The sequence below is a fragment of the Ranitomeya imitator genome, chromosome 1, assembly GCF_032444005.1.
Source record: "Ranitomeya imitator isolate aRanImi1 chromosome 1, aRanImi1.pri, whole genome shotgun sequence".
In the NCBI taxonomy this organism is placed as follows: domain Eukaryota; kingdom Metazoa; phylum Chordata; class Amphibia; order Anura; family Dendrobatidae; genus Ranitomeya; species Ranitomeya imitator.
This window is the reverse complement of record NC_091282.1, coordinates 596,667,273-596,689,198: the sequence shown is the minus strand read 5'-3', so window position 1 is coordinate 596,689,198 and position 21,926 is coordinate 596,667,273. Positions and strand designations below refer to the sequence as shown.

The following is a 21,926-nucleotide window of genomic DNA, read 5'->3' as shown; positions in this document are numbered from 1 at the left end:
ACTGTTAAGTTTCAGTATCCCTTGCCATTGATTTCTGACTTGTTTGCTCGGATTAAGGGGGCTAGTTGGTTTACTAAGATTGATCTTCGTGGTGCGTATAATCTGGTGAGAATCAGGCAGGGAGATGAATGGAAAACGGCATTTAATACGCCCGAGGGTCATTTTGAGTATCTGGTGATGCCGTTCGGACTTGCCAATGCTCCATCTGTTTTTCAGTCTTTTATGCATGACATTTTCCGTGAGTATCTGGATAAATTCTTGATTGTTTACTTGGATGACATTTTGATCTTCTCAGATGATTGGGAGTCTCATGTGAAGCAAGTCAGAATGGTTTTCCAGGTACTGCGTGCTAATTCCTTGTTCGTGAAGGGATCAAAGTGTCTCTTCGGTGTGCAGAAAGTTTCATTTTTGGGGTTCATCTTTTCCCCTTCTACTATCGAGATGGATCCGGTTAAGGTTCAGGCCATCCAGGATTGGACTCAGCCGACATCTCTAAAAAGTTTGCAGAAATTCCTGGGCTTTGCTAATTTTTATCGTCGCTTCATCTGTAATTTTTCTAGCATTGCCAGACCATTGACCGATTTGACCAAGAAGGGTGCTGATTTGGTTAATTGGTCTTCTGCTGCCGTGGAAGCTTTTCAGGAGTTGAAGCGTCGTTTTTGCTGTGCCCCTGTGTTGTGTCAACCTGATGTTTCTCTTCCGTTCCAGGTCGAGGTTGATGCTTCTGAGATTGGTGCAGGGGCGGTTTTGTCACAGAGAGGTTCTGGTTGCTCAGTGTTCAAACCATGTGCTTTCTTTTCCAGGAAATTTTCTGCTGCTGAGCGTAATTATGATGTGGGCAACCGAGAGTTGCTGGCCATGAAGTGGGCATTCGAGGAGTGGCGTCATTGGCTTGAGGGTGCTAAGCATCGCGTGGTGGTTTTGACTGATCATAAGAACCTTACTTATCTTGAGTCTGCCAAGCGCTTGAATCCTAGACAGGCCCGTTGGTCGTTATTTTTTGCTCGTTTTGATTTTGTGATTTCATACCTTCCGGGCTCTAAAAATGTGAAGGCGGATGCTCTGTCTAGGAGTTTTGTGCCCGACTCTCCGGGGTTATCTGAGCCGGCGAGTATCCTCAAGGAAGGAGTCATTGTGTCTGCCATCTCCCCTGATTTGCGGAGAGTGTTGCAGAAATTTCAGGCTAATAAACCTGATCGTTGTCCGGCCGAGAAACTGTTCGTCCCTGATAGGTGGACTAGTAAAGTTATCTCTGAACTTCATTGTTCGGTGCTGGCCGGTCATCCAGGAATCTTTGGTACCAGGGAGTTGGTTGCTAGATCCTTCTGGTGGCCATCTCTGTCACGGGATGTGCGTGCTTTTGTGCAGTCCTGTGGAATTTGTGCTAGGGCTAAGCCCTGCTGTTCACGTGCCAGTGGGTTGCTTTTGCCCTTGCCGGTCCCGAAGAGGCCTTGGACACATATTTCGATGGATTTCATTTCTGACCTTCCCGTTTCTCAAAAGATGTCTGTCATTTGGGTGGTCTGTGATCGCTTTTCTAAAATGGTCCATCTGGTGCCCTTGGTTAAATTGCCTTCCTCCTCTGATTTGGTGCCTTTGTTCTTCCAGCATGTGGTTCGTTTACATGGCATTCCTGAGAATATTGTTTCTGACAGAGGTTCCCAGTTTGTCTCGAGGTTCTGGCGAGCCTTTTGTGGTAGGATGGGCATTGACCTATCTTTTTCCTCGGCCTTCCATCCTCAGACTAATGGCCAGACCGAACGAACCAATCAGACCTTGGAAACATATCTGAGATGTTTTGTTTCCGCTGACCAGGATGATTGGGTGTCATTTTTGCCGTTGGCTGAGTTCGCCCTTAATAATCGGGCCAGCTCGGCTACCTTGGTCTCTCCATTTTTCTGCAATTCTGGGTTCCATCCTCGTTTCTCTTCAGGACAGGTTGAGTCTTCGGACTGTCCTGGTGTGGATTATGTGGTGGACAGGTTGCAGCAGATCTGGACTCAGGTAGTGGACAATTTGACCTTGTCCCAGGAGAAGGCTCAGCTTTTCGCTAATCGCAGACGCCGTGTGGGACCCCGACTTCGTGTTGGGGATCTGGTTTGGTTATCTTCTCGTCATATACCTATGAAGGTTTCCTCTCCTAAATTTAAACCTCGTTTTATTGGTCCGTATAGGATTTCTGAGATTCTCAATCCGGTGTCTTTTCGTCTGACCCTCCCAGACTCCTTTTCCATACATAATGTATTCCATAGGTCGTTGTTGAGGAGATACGTGGCACCTATGGTTCCATCTGTGGAGCCTCCTGCCCCTGTTTTGGTGGAGGGGGAATTGGAGTATATTGTGGAGAAGATTTTGGATTCTCGTGTCTCTAGACGGAAACTCCAGTATCTGGTCAAATGGAAGGGTTATGCTCAGGAAGATAATTCCTGGGTTTTTGCCTCTGATGTCCATGCCCCAGATCTTGTTCGTGCCTTTCATGTGGCTCATCCTGGTCGGCCTGGGGGTTCTGGTGAGGGTTCGGTGACCCCTCCTCAAGGGGGGGGTACTGTTGTGAATTCTGTGGCTGAGTTCACTTCTGTGGTCACAAGTGGTATTGCAGTCTCTGGGCTTCCTCCCTCAGGTGTTTTGGTGAGCTCGTTGGCTGCCTTGCTATTTAGCTCCACCTGAGTCTGTCTTCCTTGCTCCTTGTCAATGTTCCAGTGTTGGATCTGAGCTACTGCATCTTTCCTTGGGCCTGCTGCTCTGCTAGATAAGTGCTTCTAGTTTGTTTTCTGTTTTTTCTGTCCAGCTTGTTATTATCTTTTGCTGGAAGCTCTGAGAAGCAAAGGGGTGCACCGCCGTGCTGTTAGTTCGGAACGGTGGGTCTTTTTGCCCCTTTGCGTGGTTTTCGTTTTAGGGTTTTTTGTAGACTGCATAGTTCTCTTTGCTATCCTCGCTCTGTCTAGAATATCGGGCCTCACTTTGCTGAATCTATTTCATTCCTACGTTTGTCTTTTCATCTTGCTAACAGTCATTATATGTGGGGGCTGCCTATTCCTTTGGGGTATTTCTCTGAGGTAAGTCAGGCTTGTATTTCTATCTTCAGGCTAGTCAGCTCCTCAGGCAGTGCCGAGTTGCATAGGTAGTTGATAGGCGCAATCCACTGCTGCTTCCAGTTGTGTGAGGATAGATCAGGTACTGCAGTCTACAGAGATTCCACGTCTCAGAGCTCGTCCTATTGTTTTGGGTTATTGCCAGATCTCTGTATGTGCGCTGATTACTGCACGCTGTGTTGCCTGATTGCCAGCCATAACAACGGGAAACCACTGGGTAAATCTGACAGGGAGAAGGACTTGGGGATCCTAGTTAATGATAAACTTACCTGGAGCAGCCAGTGCCAGGCAGCAGCTGCCAAGGCAAACAGGATCATGGGGTGCATTAAAAGAGGTCTGGATACACATGATGAGAGCATTATACTGCCTCTGTACAAATCCCTAGTTAGACCGCACATGGAGTACTGTGTCCAGTTTTGGGCACCGGTGCTCAGGAAGGATATAATGGAACTAGAGAGAGTACAAAGGAGGGCAACAAAATTAATAAAGGGGATGGGAGAACTACAATACCCAGATAGATTAGCGAAATTAGGATTATTTAGTCTAGAAAAAAGACGACTGAGGGGCGATCTAATAACCATGTATAAGTATATAAGGGGACAATACAAATATCTCGCTGAGGATCTGTTTATACCAAGGAAGGTGACGGGCACAAGGGGGCATTCTTTCCGTCTGGAGGAGAGAAGGTTTTTCCACCAACATAGAAGAGGATTCTTTACTGTTAGGGCAGTGAGAATCTGGAATTGCTTGCCTGAGGAGGTGGTGATGGCGAACTCAGTCGAGGGGTTCAAGAGAGGCCTGGATGTCTTCCTGGAGCAGAACAATATTGTATCATACAATTATTAGGTTCTGTAGAAGGACGTAGATCTGGGGATTTATTATGATGGAATATAGGCTGAACTGGATGGACAAATGTCTTTTTTCGGCCTTACTAACTATGTTACCATGTTACTCACCACCTGGCGGAAGAGTACTGGTTGGGGATGATCCGTATCCACTGTAGGATTCTCCCTCACGCCGGACGCCACGCCGAAGCCTTTGCTGTGCTGGGATTCTAAGCACCCTTTCCCGGTGGTATCGTGTTGCTGGTTGTGGGAAGTTTGTTTTCCTTTCACCTGTGGCCGCCGTTTTTGCTGCTGCTGTGGTGGTGATCTGGACTGCGGGGATTTCAACTCTGGCAGTCCAGATCGCTCGATTTCTGGGGAACACTGGCCGAGCTCCATTAGAGGCACTGGGCCAGAGCACTGTCCCCCTTAAATAGTGCTGTGACTGGATTACCTAGTCCTGCGCCAGCGTGCCATTACGCCCTGACTGGTTACCCAGTCATGCCTTGCACCTATTCGCCTGATCACGCTCACGCACTGACCGGCTCACAGAGGTGCTTTGCGGTGGAGCCGCCCCGAACAAAGAGACGTGCCTCTCTGCACAGGATTCCTGGTTCCCAGAACCCCCGGGAGACCCAGGGACGGCAGCCATCATTCTGGGGGAGGCAGCTGCCTGTTACTGCCTCCCCCTCGCGGTGGCGTGCTGTCGGCGACCTGTCGCCATGAAGAGGATTTCTGGGAGAGGCGGCCTCGTGGTACTCTTCCTTGCCGCCACTCCCCGCACACCCTAGAGGCTCATTAACCCCAGCGGTGGCGCTTCGGGTAACCACGCCAGCTGAGGCAGGGAACCCCCACTGCCTGGATCGGTCCAACTGGCCCCGGCATCCCACGATGATTCTAGGTAAGCTTGTGACGACTGCAGGTTCCCTATCAAGGACAGGAAACCAAACGGATGATAGAGATACCGCTTTTTTATCAGTAGGTTTCCTGTCCTTGATGGGCGAATCCCCTCTCTCCGTGGTGCAGTCATGGGGGACAGAGAAAAGAACAATTTACATTTTACTCAAAAATATACCTATAAAGAGAAAAAATCAGGCAAACTGGCAAAAATTAAGAGACCACTGCAAAATTTTCAGAGCTGTAAAGTGCCGTGATCAACTGAAGAGGAAGAGATGTGTGAGGTTTATATTGAGCCGCATGATCACATGAAGAAGAGACGTGTGAGGATTATATACTGCCGCGATCACATGAAGAGAATTGTGAGGATTATATGGAGCTGTGATCACGAGGAAGAGACATGTGTGGACTATATAGAGCCGTGATCACATGAGGAAGAAAGGACGTAAGGATTATATAGAGCTGCAATCACGAGGAAGAGACATGTGAGGATTATATAGAGCCACAATCACGAGGAAGAGATGTGTGAGGATTATATAGATGCGCGGTCAACCGGAAGTAGAGACGTGTGAGGATTATATAGAGCCGTGATCATGTCATAGCAGGCTTATTGATTTGTGTTCTGTCTTTTGACGTCTGTTCATACAGGTCATAGGACTTTTAAGCAATAGTAGATAAATATTTTATTTAATATAAGTCAGTTTGAATGTGGAAATCCCATCAAAAAGCAGGGTAGTATTTTTGGCTTTGCTCTTATTAAGATACAGTCCATATTCTGTCCTTGTAAAGCAACTTATATATAAAATTTATGATTGTCCCTTCGATGTCAGGATCCTGCAAGTGAACTGTCCCAATAATGGCATAAAAAAAACACAACTACTACTACCACATTTTTCTTTTGTTCTACAATTTGGAGACAATCTAAAGCTTCTCATGGTTCCCACCAGGCGTATGACTTGTGATATTCTGAGCAGAGAGTGGTTCCTTCATCGTGTGCAATTAAGAGAGTTAAAATAAAGAATTATCGTAAAGTGTTTTCATTGTCCACAACCCGATGCAAATCTCATGTTAGATTCTTTAAACATTTTGTTGAGCAAGACAAACCCAGGGCAAGGTTTAGCCCATGTAGTTCACTTCTCAAAGCTGTTGTCTGCCAGTAAAGTTCATTTTTATCAACAATAACTACAACAGTAGAAGATATCTGGCTCATCCTCGGTAGCAGGCTGCACCACCTAGTGAGATTTCCTTTGGCAGTAAGAAGCCAATTACAGCATCCATGTCTCTTCTCAGTACCCTTTGATGGCTAGTTGACTGTATTAGGATCCGCCATTGGTAACGTATGAAGAACTTCATCTAGGAGTTGAAGAGATCGGTGGAGGTGAACTTCTATCCAGCATGGTGTCTGTTTGATACTCTGACGGGGGTAGTCAGGACCCCAGCCTTTAACAAAACTGAGGCGGAGAATGCAGAGTCGACGGAGATCATCAACTCCAATACCGGCAGCTGCCGATAAACCTGTGTGGGGAACACAAAAAATAAATAAAATATCATGGCAAAGCAAAGGCACGATAAGTATATGGGCCAGAGTTGCCACCATGACCATTCATCCCGACTACATACAACACAGGAATGGAGGTCTGATAATTCATGTAAAGGGATTTTTAGAGATAAAAATTGTCAGAGGATCCAGCTCTCGACAAACGCAATGGAAGTGGTTGTAGCTTATGGGCATGGAAATTCCGGTATGTGCACAATGTTTAGGAACTTTAACCCCTTAACGACCACTGATACACTGTTTAACGGCTGCAGTTAAGGGTAATTATTCTTCAGCCCTGCTTTTTAATGGCGCTGAGAAATAAAGGTATAGCGTCCCTCAGTGTCGCAAAATCTCCGGGGTAGCCGAGACCCTGGAGAACATGATCAGTCCGATTTTCTGTTTCAATAGATTATTTTTCCAAAAAGTTTTTTTTTTTTGAACAACAACAACAACAAGCTGTGCATGTGGTATATCACTTCTATCTTTTAAGTACCGTATTTTCCGGCGTATAAGAACTTTTTAACCCCTGAAAATCTTCTTAAAAGTCGGGGGTCGTCTTATACGCCGGGTGTCATCTTGTAAGCCGGGTGCAGACCAATGTGTATATGGTGGGTGGGGTGGGGTTGGGGGAGTGGTCCCGATGACGAAGAGAGGGGGCGTCTCACAGGAAAGTATGAGGGGAGTATCACCCTATTACCTCATTGTAGCAGCGTGGGGTCTCTGTGCTGGGGAGCGGCTGCTCCTCTTTGCGCCGCGTGGGTGCTGTGGGGCGGCGGCGTATCTTCGTGCGTCAGGGCTCTGTGGGGCGGCGTATCTTTGTGCAGAGTCGGGGCTCCTCCGGCATTTCCTCAAAGCCCGGAGGCACCGGCAGCTCCATTGCTGCGATGCGGTGGCCTCCGGGAAAATGGCCGCTGGGGGCGGCGCATCTTCAGATTCAGATCTCGTCCCGAGATCTCGGGAGACGAGATCTGAGTCTGAGCATGCGCCGCCCCTAGCGGCCACTTTCCCGGAGGCAACCACATCGCAGCAATGGAGATGCCGGTGCCTCTGGGCTTTGAGGAAATGTTGGAGGAGCACCGACTCTGCACTAAGATACGCCGCCCCACAGCACAGAGCCCTGACGCTGCACGAAGATATGCCGCCGCCCCACAGCACATCACCCACGCGGCACAAAGAGGAGCAGCCGCCGCCGCTCCCCAGCATAGAGACCCCACGCTGCTACAATGAGGTAATAGGATACTCCACTCACACTTTCCTGTAAGACGCCCCCTCTCTTCATCATAGGGACCACTCCCCCCCAAAAAAAAGGGCACATTAGTCACCGGCCCTATAAGACGACACATGGCATATACGAAGACCCCCCTTTTAAGAAGATTTTATATTTTAACTGGAAAAGTTGGGGGGTCGTCTTATACGCCGGAAAATAGGGTATATCTTCTTTCAATATTTTACTATACTTACGACATATTTATCGTAATGGGAGAGATGGACATGGGAACGGCAAGGAGGGGGGATTATAAGAGTAAGGCTGTGTGCACATGTTGCGTTTTTTCGCTATAAAAAACGCACACATATGCAATCCTATCATTTAGAATGCATTCTGCAATTTTTGTGCACATGATGCGTTTTTTTTCTGCGAAAAAAAACGCATAGCGGTAAAAAACACAGCATGTTCATTAATTTTGCGTTTTTCCCGCTATATAATGCATTGGGAAAGCTCTGGAAAAAATCCGGTAAAAACGTGGAAAAAAAAACGCATGCAGTTTTCTTGCAGAAAATGTCCGGTTTTCTTCAGGAATTTTCTGCAAGAAATTCTTACGTGTGCACATACCCTAAAGAAATGGGTATATACAAATCTAGGATAAACAGGAGTAAATGCTGCATAATTCATTTTCTCAAAAAACAAAACAACAATAAAAATATCTGTTGAAACAAGTATAAACATACTATTACCTATTAAAGAAAATACAATTATACCAACTTTATATCCACCAATAATACACAATATATTTACCTTTATTTACGTTTCAAATAATTCTACTTTTAATAAAATAAATTCTTGCATTCCAAGCTGTGAGGATTTAAAATGGCCACTTACTAAAGACTAAAAGGACAAATGGACATAGAGCAGAGTCCACAGCTCTAAGAGACAGAGACTTTTTCCAGCACGGAGCACCGGTTTTGCTGTGTTTAACCCCTTCCCGACATGCGCAGTACTAGTATGGCGCATGTCGGGTCCCCTGCTTTGATGTGGGCTCCGGCGCTGAGCCCACATCAAAGTCGCAACATGTCAACTGTTTTGTACAGCTGACATGTGCGCGCAATAGCGGCGGGTGAAATCGCGATTCACCCGCCGCTATTAACCTGTTAAATGCCGCTGTCAAACACGCGGCTGGAAATGAGCACATCGCCGACCCCCTCCCATGGAGGCTATAGAAGCATGGCAAAAGTAAAAAAAAAAAAAAAAGATGTTTTTAAAAATATTAAAAAAATAACAAAAAATAAAAAAGTTTAAATCACCCCTCTTTCACCCCATCCAAAATAAAAAAAATCAAACCTACACATATTTGGTATAGCCGCGTTCAGAATCGCCCGATCTATCAATAAAAAAAAAAAGCATTAACCTGATCCCTAAACAGCGTAGCGAGAAAAAAATTAAAAAACACTAGAATTACATTTTTTTGGTCACCGCGACATTGCATTAAAATGCAATAACGAGCGATCAAAAGAATGTATCTGCACAAAAGTGGCATCATTAAAAACGTCAGCTCGGCACGCAAAAAATAAGCCCTCACCTGACCCCAGATCACAAAAAATGGAGTTGCTACGGGTATCGGAAAATGGGGCTTTTGTTTATTTTTTTTAGCAAAGTTCTGATTTTTTTTTCACCACTTAGACACCTAACATGTCTAAGTTATTTTTTATCTATGAACTCGTACTGACCTGGAGAATCATAATGGCAGGTCAGTTTTAGCATTTAGTGAAGCTAGCAAAAAAGCCAATCAAAAAACAAGTGTGGGATTGCACTTTTTTGGCAATTTCACCGCAATTTGAATTTTGTTTCCCGTTTTCTAGTACAAAACATGGTAAAACCAATGGTGTCGTTCAAAAGTACAACTCGTCCTGCAAAAAAATAAGCCCTCACATGACCATACTGACGGAAAAATAAAAAAGTTATGGCTCTGGGAAGGAGGGGAGCGAAAAACGAAAACACAAAAACGGGACGCGGCGGGAAGGGAGAGGGAGAGGGAGAGGGAGAGAGAGAGAGAGAGAGCTGGTCGTGATCGTTGGAAAGTCCTTGTGTGGTCGCTGGAGAGCTGTCACACAGACAGCTCTCCAGCGACCAACGATGCCAAAGTCCCCGGTTAACCAGGGTGTTCACTGGTAACCAGGGTAAATATACTTTCCGGCCGCTGTGCTCACAGTGAGTGCAGGAAAGCACAGCGCCGGAGGACAGACAGCGGAAGGTAAGTATGAAGCGTTTGGGTTTTTTACTTTTAGGATGGTAACCAGGGTAAACATCGGGTTACTAAGCGCGGCCCTGCACTTAGTAACCCGATGTTTACCCTGGTTATCGGCATCGTTGGTCGCTGGAGAGCGGTCTGTGTGACAGCTCTCCAGCGACCAAACAGCGACGCTGCAGCGATTGACATCGTTGTCGGTATCGCTGCAGCGTCGCTTAGTGTGAAGGTACCTTAAATGCAAAGCAATCATCCCATCAATCCCCTCGGTATCTCAAGGTCTTGCATCATAGTACTCCCACTCCTAGGCCCATTGTGTGGAAGGAAATAGTAGACCCAGGGAAGCCGTCACCACAGGGGGTCTCACATCAGCTTCTGGTGATGGAATAGGTTTTGTTCTGTGAACTAAAGAATAATGTTTAAGGGGAGGGAGAAACAAACACAGGGTGTTGAATCAGGCAGTTTTTGAGGAACTTCGATGGATCCCAGCTGCGAAGGATGGATTAAATATGGAGTTTTGGAGACTGATTGTTCGCTGGAGGGTTATCCATGAACTATGGTCGTGATATCCATATTGCCTGGAGGAACATAGGCTGTGACCGCACACTATACCAACTGGAGATACCAAAAGCTGTGGGCCAACGAAAAGTTGGGAGACAGTGGGTATTTCCTGGTACAGGGCCAGTGAAACTACCGATCTCAGATTGGGAACTTGTGGACTGAGGACATTGTACGTTGGCCATCTACATGGATCTGTTGTACAACCATGGATATATGGAATAAAAATAGCTGCATCGTTAACCTGCCTAGGTGATTTTTATAAGCCACAAGCTCACATCTTCACACAAGCCTACATTTCTTTTGCAATTGTTAATTCTCCCATTGCAAAGGAGGTATCCTTGGCACCCACCCGAAAACTTCTCATATTAATTTTGTTTCCTACTCTCCGATGATTAGAGGGGACTAGGTGAATAGTGTTGTGAATTCTTTATTTCAGGGGGCCCAATTTTTTGAGTATTTGGGAAATCTATTGTATATTATGGCATGATTAAATTCGTACACATTATGTGTAGCTATTCTTTCTATGATGTCCTCTATTTTTGAAGGGTCTTTCCTTTACCAATGGGATGCAATTAAACGATTTGTTACCATTATTATATGTGAGACGATATAGATATTTTCTTTTGGGAAATAAATTATCCCTAGTGATAGAATTGTTAATTGTGGAGTCTTATATTATTGTGTGTAATCTGTTATATCATTTGTTCCACTTTTTTTTTCCATGTTTCTTTAATCGAGGTACATTCCCAAAAGATATGCTTGAGGTCTCCCTTTTTCCCTGCATTTCGTCCAACACAATGGTGACTGTGCTGGGAAGATTTTAAGTCTAGGGGGGTAAAGTACCATCTTGTGATGAGTTTATAATAAGCTTCATGCAGGGTAGCGCACGTATTGGATTTACATAGTGTTTTAATAGATTTTTCCCTTTGTTCTGAATCTTGAGTAAAGTTCAGATCTTTCTCCCAGTTGGTCATGTTAGTTGTCTATTTAAGAACAGTGTCGCTATCAAAAAGTTTATATACAGCTCTGGCAAAAAATAAGACCACTGCAAAATGTTCAGTTTGTCTGATTTTTCTCTTTTTAGGTATATTTTTGAGTAAAATGTATATTGTTCTTTTATTTTATAAACTACTGACAACATGTCTCCAAAGTTCCAAGCAATTAATTTTGCATTTATTTTCTGAAAATGAGAAATGGTCAAAATAACAAAAAAAATGCATTGCATGCAGACCTCAAATAATGCAAAAAACAAAAACAAAAAAACAAGTGCATAATTATTTAGAAACAACAATACTAATGTTTTGACTCCAGGAAGAGTTCAGAAATCAATATTTTGTGGAATAACCATGATTTTTAATTACAGCTTTCATGTGTCTTGGCATGCTTTCCACCAGTCTTTCACACTGCTTTTGGGTGACCTTATGCCACTCCTGGTACAAAAATTTAAGCAGCTCTTTGTTTCATGGCTTGTGACTATCCATCTTCCTCTTGATTACTGTAGTGAAATATGTATATGTATACATATATGTGCAGTGAACCATGTATAGGTTTATTGTGTGACTAGTAATGATGTAACATCTGTCCTGAAGGCTGCAAGTCTCACCCAGGTGTTAATATGCATTTTCCTGACACAGCAGACTTCTGTCTCCAATCTCACCAGAGGGTCGTGCTGGGAACAAAGAAAAAAGGGAACATTTGACATCTCCTAGCTCTTTGAAGAGAGATGTCAATTACAGCCTGACACTATCCATGGGAAGCTTTACACACAGATCAAATAATATATTCATTGGGGGAGATCAAAACCAAGCAATTAGAATATCAACTTGAGGGGCTGGTCTAGAAATGTGACCTCCAGGGTGACTCTATAAATTTGGGTTGTATACATTCAAAATTGTTCACATGTGAGGGCAGCCAGGGAAGCTGATGTGATCCAGTCTATATTCATCCTACCCTCAGGGAGCAGAAGCAGACTACAAGTTAGCTATTTTTGTAAGTTTTCTCCTGTTTATTTTATACTGTTTTGCATACCTGTAGGTCTTTTTATTACCATATTTTTGTATCTTTTTCTTTACTGTAAGCACTGTACTTTTTGTATTAAAGCATAAACTTTAACAGTTGAACCTTGTATGTTCTAAAGAATCCATAGCCTAAGATGTGTGAGCCTTATGAGTGGTAGACAGCATTAGTAGTGTTTCCTGGACTCATTGCCCGTGTTTCGGTGAGTGGTGGCAGTGTGTATGAGAGGGTGTGTGGCCTGGGTCGGTGTGTGATTTATGCTCCCATTACAGCATAGGACAGAGGTTGAATGCTAGATAGAGAGGGGAGATAGATTAACCCTTGCAGGCACAACCCCATGTCACGTGCTGAGAGCGGATACGTGACGAATTAGCGGCAGCACAGAGAGGGACCCGTGACAATTACATTCCACAGGTTTTCAATGGGGTTCAGGCCTGGAGATTGGGCTAACCACAACAGAGATTTGATGTGGTGGTCTTTCATCCACACCTTGATTGACCTAGCTGTGTGGCACGGCAACAGAGTTGGGGAACATTGCCTGAGCAGAAGGAATAAACTTTTTCCAAGATAACCTTGTATGTGGCTTGATTCATATGTCCTTTGCAAAGATTAGCCTGCTCAATTCCAGCCTTGCTGAACATTCCCAGATCAACACCTGGTCGTTTAATGGTTAGATGGAGAATTGGAGAGGCATACAAGCCACAGTGTCTTGCACCCACTGTGAAATTTGGAGGAGGATCGGTCATGATCTGGGGATGCTTCAGCAAGGCTGGAATTGGGAAGGTTGTTCTTTGCGCAGGACGTATGAATCAAGTCGCATATAAGGTTATCCTTGAAAAATAGTTGATTCCTTCTGCTCAGGCAATGTTCCCCATCTCTGAGGACTGTTTTTTTTTCCAGCAGGACAATGCACCATGCCACACCGCTAGGTCAAAGTGTGGATGAAGGACCACCACATGAAATCCCTGTCATGGCCAGCGCAATCTCCAGACCTGAACCCTATTGAAAACCTCTGGAATGTAATCAAGAGGAAGAAGGATAGTCACAAGCCATCAAACAAAGAACTGCTTTAATTTTTGTACCAGGCATAAGGTACCGTATATACTTGAGTATAAGCCGACCCCCCTAATTTTGCCACAAAAAACTGGGAAAACTTAATGACTCGAGTGAGTATAAGCCTAGCTACCGGTAAATGTCAAAAGTCTATCTAATTGAAGCTTGTAGGGTTGGAAATTGTGGCAGTTCAAGAGATAAATCTAAGATATGGGTTAAAATGATAGATTTTAATCACTTGTTATTGTTTAATACTTTTTCAAGTAATACCCATCATGTGTTATCATTACTGTTGATCTATTTTTGATTTTGCTGCATAAAGTTGGTTATATAGTAGTTCATGATATTTGGTACACTTAAGCCTCCATTATTTTTTTTTTTTGCAGTGTATGGTGTTTGCAACCCTTGGTCTTTTACGGCTCCAAATAAATCCAGAAACCTGGGTTTGTAGTTTCTGTAGCCAGTTTTGAGAAACCTCAAGGGGATTGTTCTGAATACATAAAGTATGCCCTTATTTTTCCCAACCAAGATATGTCTTGTTTGGCAAACTTTATGATATAAATCTTTATGCTGTTCTGAATTAAGGCCAGATTTGTATTTATTAAGTATTTTGTTTTCTTAGTTACAGTATATACTCGAGTATAAGCCGACCCGAGTATAAGCCGACCCACCTAATTTTGCCACAAAAAACTGGGAAAGCTTAATGACTTGAGTATAAGCCTAGGGTGGGAAATGCAGCAGCTACCGGTAAATGTCAAAAGTAAAAATAAATACCAATAAAAGTAAAATTAATTGAGACATCAGTAGGTTAAGTGTTTTTGAATATCCATATTGAATCAGGAGCCCCATATAATGCTCCATAAAGTTTATGATGGCCCCATAAGATGCTCCATATTAAAATATGCCCCATATTATCTTGCATAAAGGTTAATAATGGCCCCATAAGATGCTCCATATACACATTTGCCCAATATAATTCTGCACAAATGTTGATTATGGCCCCTTAAGGATATTTGCCCCATATAGTGCTGCACAAACCTTGACTATGTCCCCATTAGATGCTCCATACAGACACTTGCCCCATATAATTTTCCACAAACGTTATGGCCCCATAAGATGCTCCATACAGACATTTGCCCCATATAGTGCTGCACAAACGTTATGGCCCCATAATATACTCCATACAGACATTTGCCCCATATAGTGCTGCACAAACGTTATGGCCCCATAATATACTCCATACAGACATTTGCCCCATATAGTGCTGCACAAACGTTATGGCCCCATAATATACTCCATACAGACATTTGCCCCATACAGTGCTGCACAAACGTTATGGCCCCATAAGATGCTCCATACAGACACTTGCCCCATATAGTGCGGCACAAACGTTGATTATGGCCCCATAAGATGCTCCATAGACACTTGCCCCCATATAGTAATGCACTTGCCCCATATAGTGCTGCACAAATGTTATGGCCCCATATGATGCTCCATACAGACACTTGCCCCATTTGCTGTTGCTGCGATAAAAAACAAAAGTCACATAGTCACCTCTCCATCGCTCAGGCCCCTGGCACTTTCAATATTCACCTGCTCCTCGTTCCAGCACCGCTCCATCTTCAGCATCTTCTGCACAAACGATCAGGCAGAGGGTGCGCACTAACCACGTCATCGCGCCCTCTGACCTGAGCGTCACTGCAGAAGACGGAGCGGCGCCCAGAACGAGGAGCAGGTGAATATCGCGCAGCGCTGCGCTCCCCATTATACTCACCTGCTCCTGGAGCTGTGCAGTCCCTGCTTCCCCGGCGCAGGCAGTTTCTTTCTGTACTGAGCTGTCACCGTTACTGCTCATTGCAGTAATGAATAAGCGGCTCTGCCCCTATGGGAGGTGGAGCAGCATATTCATTACTGTAATGAGAAGTACCATGTGACCACTCAGTACAGGAAACTGCCGGCGCCTGCGAAAAGACGTGCAGGGACCGCACCAGGAGCAGGTGAGTATAATTAGACAGCCCCCGCTCCCCCTCCCCTGCCGACCCTGTGTATGACTTGAGTATAAGCTGAGAGGGGGACTTTCAGCCCAAAAAATGGGCTGAAAATCTCAGCTTATACTCGAGTATATACGGTATTTGAATTCACAAACATGGTATAGTGTCTTTTTCCTATACATACTTGAAATTATTTCTTAATACTCTCCTTTTGTTCCTCATGTAACCACAAGTCCAAAATTTGTGATTTGTTCTGGTTGATTTTATAAAATGAGATCTTGGAAATGTTATCTATTGTTTTGGTTCTCTCACTAAGTGATTCTAAAGGATTAGATATGGTGAGAATTACATTGTCTGCAAACAGACTTATTTTATAATTTGTGACTTTTGTTGGAATACCTTTAATTTGAAGATTTATGCAAATTTCTGTGAATGGCTCCATTAGGCCGGGTTCACATTGCGTTAATAGCAGCCCGTTCAACACATACATTAAACGGGCTGCTATTAACGCAAGTGCCGTTATGGCAGTGCGCTAGCGCAGATAGAGCATCTGCTAGTTCTATCTGCGCTAGCGGTGTCTGACCCGGAAACGCTGCAGCCCGCGTCTCAGGGTCCGTCACTCAATGACGGCACATCGCTAGTGCACGCCCATTGTGGGTGTGCGCTAGCGATGCGTCCGACATTGTATTCAATGGCGCCGTTATACGGACCGCTTTACACCGTATTATGTCGCGGTGTAACGTAGTTCGTCTAACGGGACACGTAGAACGCAGTGTGAACCCAGCCTTACTATTGCAAATTATATGGGGGAGAGAGGGCAACCGTGTCTTACTTGAGCTGAGGGATTTTTATACAGCGCCATTATTTCAGTCATGATGGGACCACTAAAGCCAAATTTTTCAACAGTGGAAGTGAGAAATCCCCAATGAATCCTATCAAATGCCTTCTCTGCATCCAGGGTGAAGAGCCGAGAAGGCATTTGCTCAACTTCTACTAGGCTAATGAGGTTGATAAGCCTTCTGGTAGGCATCAGAGGCCTCTCGACCACATGCAAATCCTACTTGGTCTTGGTGTATAATTTTGGTTAATATTTTTTTTAGTCTATTGGCAATAGCTTTTGAGTATATTTTTTCTGACATGTGATGTATGCTGATGATTTTACATTAGGTGAGTCACTAAAATCCGTTCTTATTCTCTGCTGGTTTGGACTATTTGAAGGAGATGAGTATTCAGAATCTTCTTCATCTTGGTGAAAAACCTCCTCTGCTGCAGCTGCCCCTTTAAGGCATTGCTTGATTCCAGTGTTTTTCTTTTAACACTGTTTGTGAGGGGTTTGTATTTCCATTTCTGATCCCTCTGTCTGTGAGGCTATGTGCACACGTTCAGGATTTCTCGCAGAAAATTCCTGAGAATTCCGGACATTTTCTGCAAGAAATCCGCAAGAAAACCGCATGCGTTTTTGCCGCAGTTTTTACGCGTTTTTGCCGCGGTTTTTTCCGGACACTTCCCAATGCATTTTGGAGTGGGAAATCCGCAAAAAAAACGGAAAATTAATTAACATGCTGCGTTTTTTACATGCAGAATTCATTCTAAATGATGGGATGCTTATTGTATGCGGTTTTTTTTGCAGTTTTATAGCGTTATTATCGGGAAAAACCGCAAAAAAACCCGCAACGTGTGCACACAGCCTGAAAGCTTATCTGCTGCTGTCCTCAACTGTACCAGAGGTTTGTGTACATAATGAGTCATCAGACACATTCTGCCCGGACTGCTTGTAGCTGCTGTTCTTTACTTCCTAACTCCATGAGGAGCTGCCTGATGTCATCCCTTCATCTGCTTTCTGTAAAGACCAGTGCCTTGTCTGCGTCTGGTATGGGGTAGCAACCACACAGGGAGCCAATCACTAGTCAGTGCCAGCCCACTTAACGAAGTATTATAAATGTTTAAAACCAATACCAAAGTAAATATCAGACATATGAGTGAACATATAATATATACATACAGAACATCGCAATGCAAATCGCTACATTAATCCAAACAAAACAGTGCGGGTGCATGATATTTATCTTATAAACGTTGCATCCTCGTTTCCATGACAATGAATAGCCAATCTGGTATCTCTTCTTCAGCGCTTCCTATAAAGCTTCTACCAATCCTGGTTAGTGGAGCAGTTTTCCAGATTAAACCAACCGGATTCCTTCATATAGTTTAAGTGCTGAATATTATCCAATCCAATTACCCCTTACTTTAGTGGTTTGTTACATACTCACATTCCGATGTCTGTCATGTCCCCCGCCGTCAGCTTCCCTGCACAGACTGTCAGCGCCGGCCGTAAAGCAGACAGGCTGCTTTACGGCCGGCGCTGACAGTCAGTGCAGAGAAGCTGATGGCGGGGGACGTGACAGACATCGGAATGTGAGTATGTAGTGTTTTTTTTTACTTTTACAATGGTAACCAGGATAAATATCGGGTTACTAAGCGCGGCCCTGCACTTAGTAACCCGATGTTTACCCTGGTTACCCGGGGACTTCGGCATCGTTGAAGACAGTTTCAACGATGTCGAAGTCGTTCCCCTGATCATTGGTCGCTGGAGAGCTGTCTGTGTGACAGCTCTCCAGCGACCACACAACGACTTACCAACGATCACGGCCAGGTCGTATAGCTGGTCGTGATAGTTGGTAAGTCGTTTAGTGTAACGGTACCCTTAGTGCATCTTCTCCCCTATGCAGCACTCTCTGAGTGTGGGTGCTTTGATGTCCTATCTTCCTGTCCTATCTTCCAAAGACATACTGATAGGGAACCTAGATTGTGAGCCCCATTGGGGACAGTGATGATAATGTGTGCAAACTGTAAAGCGCTGCGGAATATGTTAGCGCTATATAAAAATAAAGATTATTATTATTATTATCTTCTCCTTTTTTCAGGCAGCTCTTATTAGGTGTTGGTAGTGCTGGAAATGGATCTTGAACAGGACCCAGGACAGGGGTACAGCCTTCCCTTTGTCCTGTGGGTGTCTCAAGCCACGCTTTACCCGCAGGCTGAGGAAGTTTGCTGTAGGCCACAACTTTCTTGGGGGAATCTCTTCCTCCTTTGGGGGTCTTTGGGGCCCATAGGCAGCATCTTTGTAGTCCAGGAGGGTTTATGAACCTGGACGGCGACTTATTTTCTTCAATAGTCTGCTTTGAACGACCTTTATTTATATAGCTTTTTCCCTGGCAGCTCAGACTTACTGCTGCTGCATGGACTGAGAGCAGACCACACCCCCACCAATCCGATTTAATTAATTTCTCTCTCCTCTGACATGATCTAACATCAGAGGTGAGACAAATGGGGTCCCCCCGAGCCCCCTCCCGGTACCTCTGCAATCCCCAGGCCCTCCTGCTCCATCCCTCCACGTCACCTTCCTGGAAGAAAATAGCGCGCGCATTCGTAGTGCGCCCGCCGAGATCTGCCGGCCGGTAGCTGGGAACAATAGGAGAGTTTTCCTTTTGATCACTTGATAAGGTCTATCACAGGGATAAAAAAAAAGTAGTAAATCAAACTCCCCTTTGTCACCCTCATAGTTAGATAAAAATAATAAAATTGTAAATTTTTCCATTCTCTGCAATTAGGGTTAAAGCTGTGGTCAGGATTAGGGTTGTGGTTAGGGTTGGGATTAGGGTTAAGTTGTGTTAGGGCTGTGTTAGGGTTGGAGTTTAGAATTGGGGGGAGGATTTAAACAGTAAAAAAAAATTAGGACGATATGACGGCCAGTGTTGAACGCAAGTGCTCACTCTACTCGAGGTTGCGCTCGGTGCATATTTGAGCACCCAGGGCAAAGTCGATACCCGCATGTTATTTTTGTGGTGTCTAATATTCACAAAACACGCGGGACAGGGACTTGAGCATGTCACTCGAGCACCCGTGATATTCGGTGCATAGCCGAGCACCCGATGCAAGCTGCAGTAGCAAGTACTTGTGCTCAACACTAATGACAATATTAGGTCATCATATTAAATAGGTTATCAAATTCTGTGACATACCTGTGGGTTAAAAATGCTCACTATAACCCCGCATAAAATCCTTGAGAGTGTGGTTTCCAAAATGGGGTCACTTGTGGGTGGGGGGAGGGGGGGGGTTTCCACTGTTTAGGCACATCAGGGGATCTCCAAACACTACATGGTGCCTGCTATCAATTCCAACCAATTTTGCATTCAAAAAGTAAAACCATACTCTCTCCCTTCTGAGCCCTGCCATGAACCCAAACAGTGGCTTTCCCCACATACAGGGTATTGGCGTACTTAGGAGAAATTGCACAATAAGTTATGTGGTCCATTTTCTCTTGACACCTTTGTGAAAATAAAACAGTTTGGGTCTAATGTACATTTTTAATGAAAAAATGTAAACGTTATTTTTTTTTTTTCTTCCACATTGCTTTAGTTCACGTGAAACTGCCTGAAGGGTTAATAAACTTATTGAATGTGGTTTTGAGCACCTAGAGGGGTGCAGTTTTTAGAATGGTGTCACTTTTGGGTACTTTGTCATATAGACCCCTCAAAGTCACTCCAAATGTGAGGTGGTCCCTAAAAAGAAATGGTTTTGTAAATTTTAACATCCTAAAAAAAAAAATTGTTTCCAAAAATTGTGCTGATGTAAAGTAGACATGTGGGAATTGTTATTTATTAACTATATTGTGTGACATGACTAATTAACCCCTTCAAGACCCAGCCTATTTTGACCTTAAAGACCTTGCCGTTTTTTGCAATTCTGACCAGTGTCCCTTTATGAGGTAATAACTCAGGAACGCTTCAACGGATCCTAGCGGTTCTGAGATTGTTTTTTCGTGACATATTGGGCTTCATGTTAGTGGTAAATTTAGGTCAATAAATTCTGCATTTATTTGTGATAAACACGGAAATTTGGCGAAAATTTTGAAAATTTCGCAATTTTCACATTTTGAATTTTTATTCTGTTAAACCAGAGAGATATGTGACACAAAATAGTTAATAAATAACATTTCCCACATGTTTACTTTACATCAGCACAATTTTGGAAACAAAATTTTTTTTTGTTAGGAAGTTATAAGGGTTAAAATTCGACCAGCGATTTGTCATTTTTACAACGAAATTTACAAAACCATTTTTTTAGGGACCACCTCACATTTGAAGTCAGTTTGAGGGGTCTATATGGCTGAAAATACCCAAAAGTGACACCATTCTAAAAACTGCACCCCTCAAGGTACTCAAAACCACATTCCAGAAGTTTATTAACCCTTCAGGTGCTTCACAGAAGCAGAAGCAACATGGAAGGAAAAAATGAACATTTAACTTTTTAGTCACAAAAATTATCTTTTAGCAACAATTTTTTTATTTTCCCAATGGTAAAAGGAGAAACTGAACCACGAAAGTTGTTGTCCAATTTGTCCTGAGTACGCTGATACCTCATATGTGGGGGTAAACCACTGTTTTGGCGCACGGCAGGGCTTGGAAGGGAAGGAGCGCCATTTGACTTTTTGAATCAAAAATTGGCTCCACTCTTTAGCGGACACCATGTCACGTTTGGAGAGCCCCCGTGTGCCTAAAAATTGGAGCTCCCCCACAAGTGACCCCATTTTGGAAACTAGACGCCCCAAGGAACTTATCTAGATGCATAGTGAGCACTTTGAACCCCCAGGTGCTTCACAAATTGATCCGTAAAAATGAAAAAGTACTTTTTTTTCGCAAAAAAATTCTTTTAGCCTCAATTTTTTCATTTTCACATGGGCAACAGGATAAAATGGATCCTAAAATGTGTTGGGCAATTTCTCCTGAGTACACCAATACCTCACATGTGGAGGTAAACCACTGTTTGGGCACATGGTAAGGCTCGGAAGGGAAGGAGCGCCATTTGACTTTTTGAATGAAAAATTATTTCCATCGTTAGCGGACACCATGTCGCGTTTGGATAGCTCCTGTGTGCCTAAACATTGGCGCTCCCCCACAAGTGACCCCATTTTGGAAACCAGACCCCCCAAGGAACTAATTTGGATGCCTAGTGAGCACTTTAAAACCTCAGGTGCTTCACAAATTGATCTGTAAAAATGAAAAAGTAATTTTTTTTCACAAAAAAATTCTTTTCGCCTCAATTTTTTCATTTTCACATGGGCAGTAGGATAAAATGGATCATAAAATTTGTTGGGCAATTTCTCCCGAGTACGCCGATACCTCATATGTGGGGGTAAACCACTGTTTGGGCACTCGGCAGGGCTCGGAAGAGAAGGCGCGCCATTTGACTTTTTGAATGGAAAATTAGCTCCAATTGTTAGCGGACACCATGTCGCGTTTGGAGAGCCCCTGTGTGCCTAAACATTGGAGCTCCCCCACAAGTGACCCCATTTTGGAAACTAGACCCCCCAAGGAACTTATCTAGATGCATATTGAGCACTTTAAACCCCCAGGTGCTTCACAGAAGTTTATAACGCAGAGCCATGAAAATAAAAAATAATTTTTCTTTCCTCAAAAATGATTTTTTAGCCT

The 21,926-nt window shown here is 44.0% G+C and overlaps 1 protein-coding gene across 8 annotated transcripts in view; it reads right to left on the bottom strand.

Annotated features, from left to right (window-relative positions):
* Positions 1-5,479: 5,479 nt before the first annotated feature.
* LOC138680800 (mothers against decapentaplegic homolog 4-like) overlaps positions 5,480-21,926 on the bottom strand; it is a 95,785-nt gene continuing 79,338 nt past the window's right edge. For all 8 annotated transcript variants that reach the window (XM_069768057.1, XM_069768051.1, XM_069768071.1 and 5 more), the window contains one exon: positions 5,480-6,328. In XM_069768057.1, the coding sequence (XP_069624158.1) occupies positions 6,117-6,328 (212 nt within the window). In that variant the 3' untranslated portion in view covers positions 5,480-6,116. The remainder of the gene's footprint in view (positions 6,329-21,926) is intronic.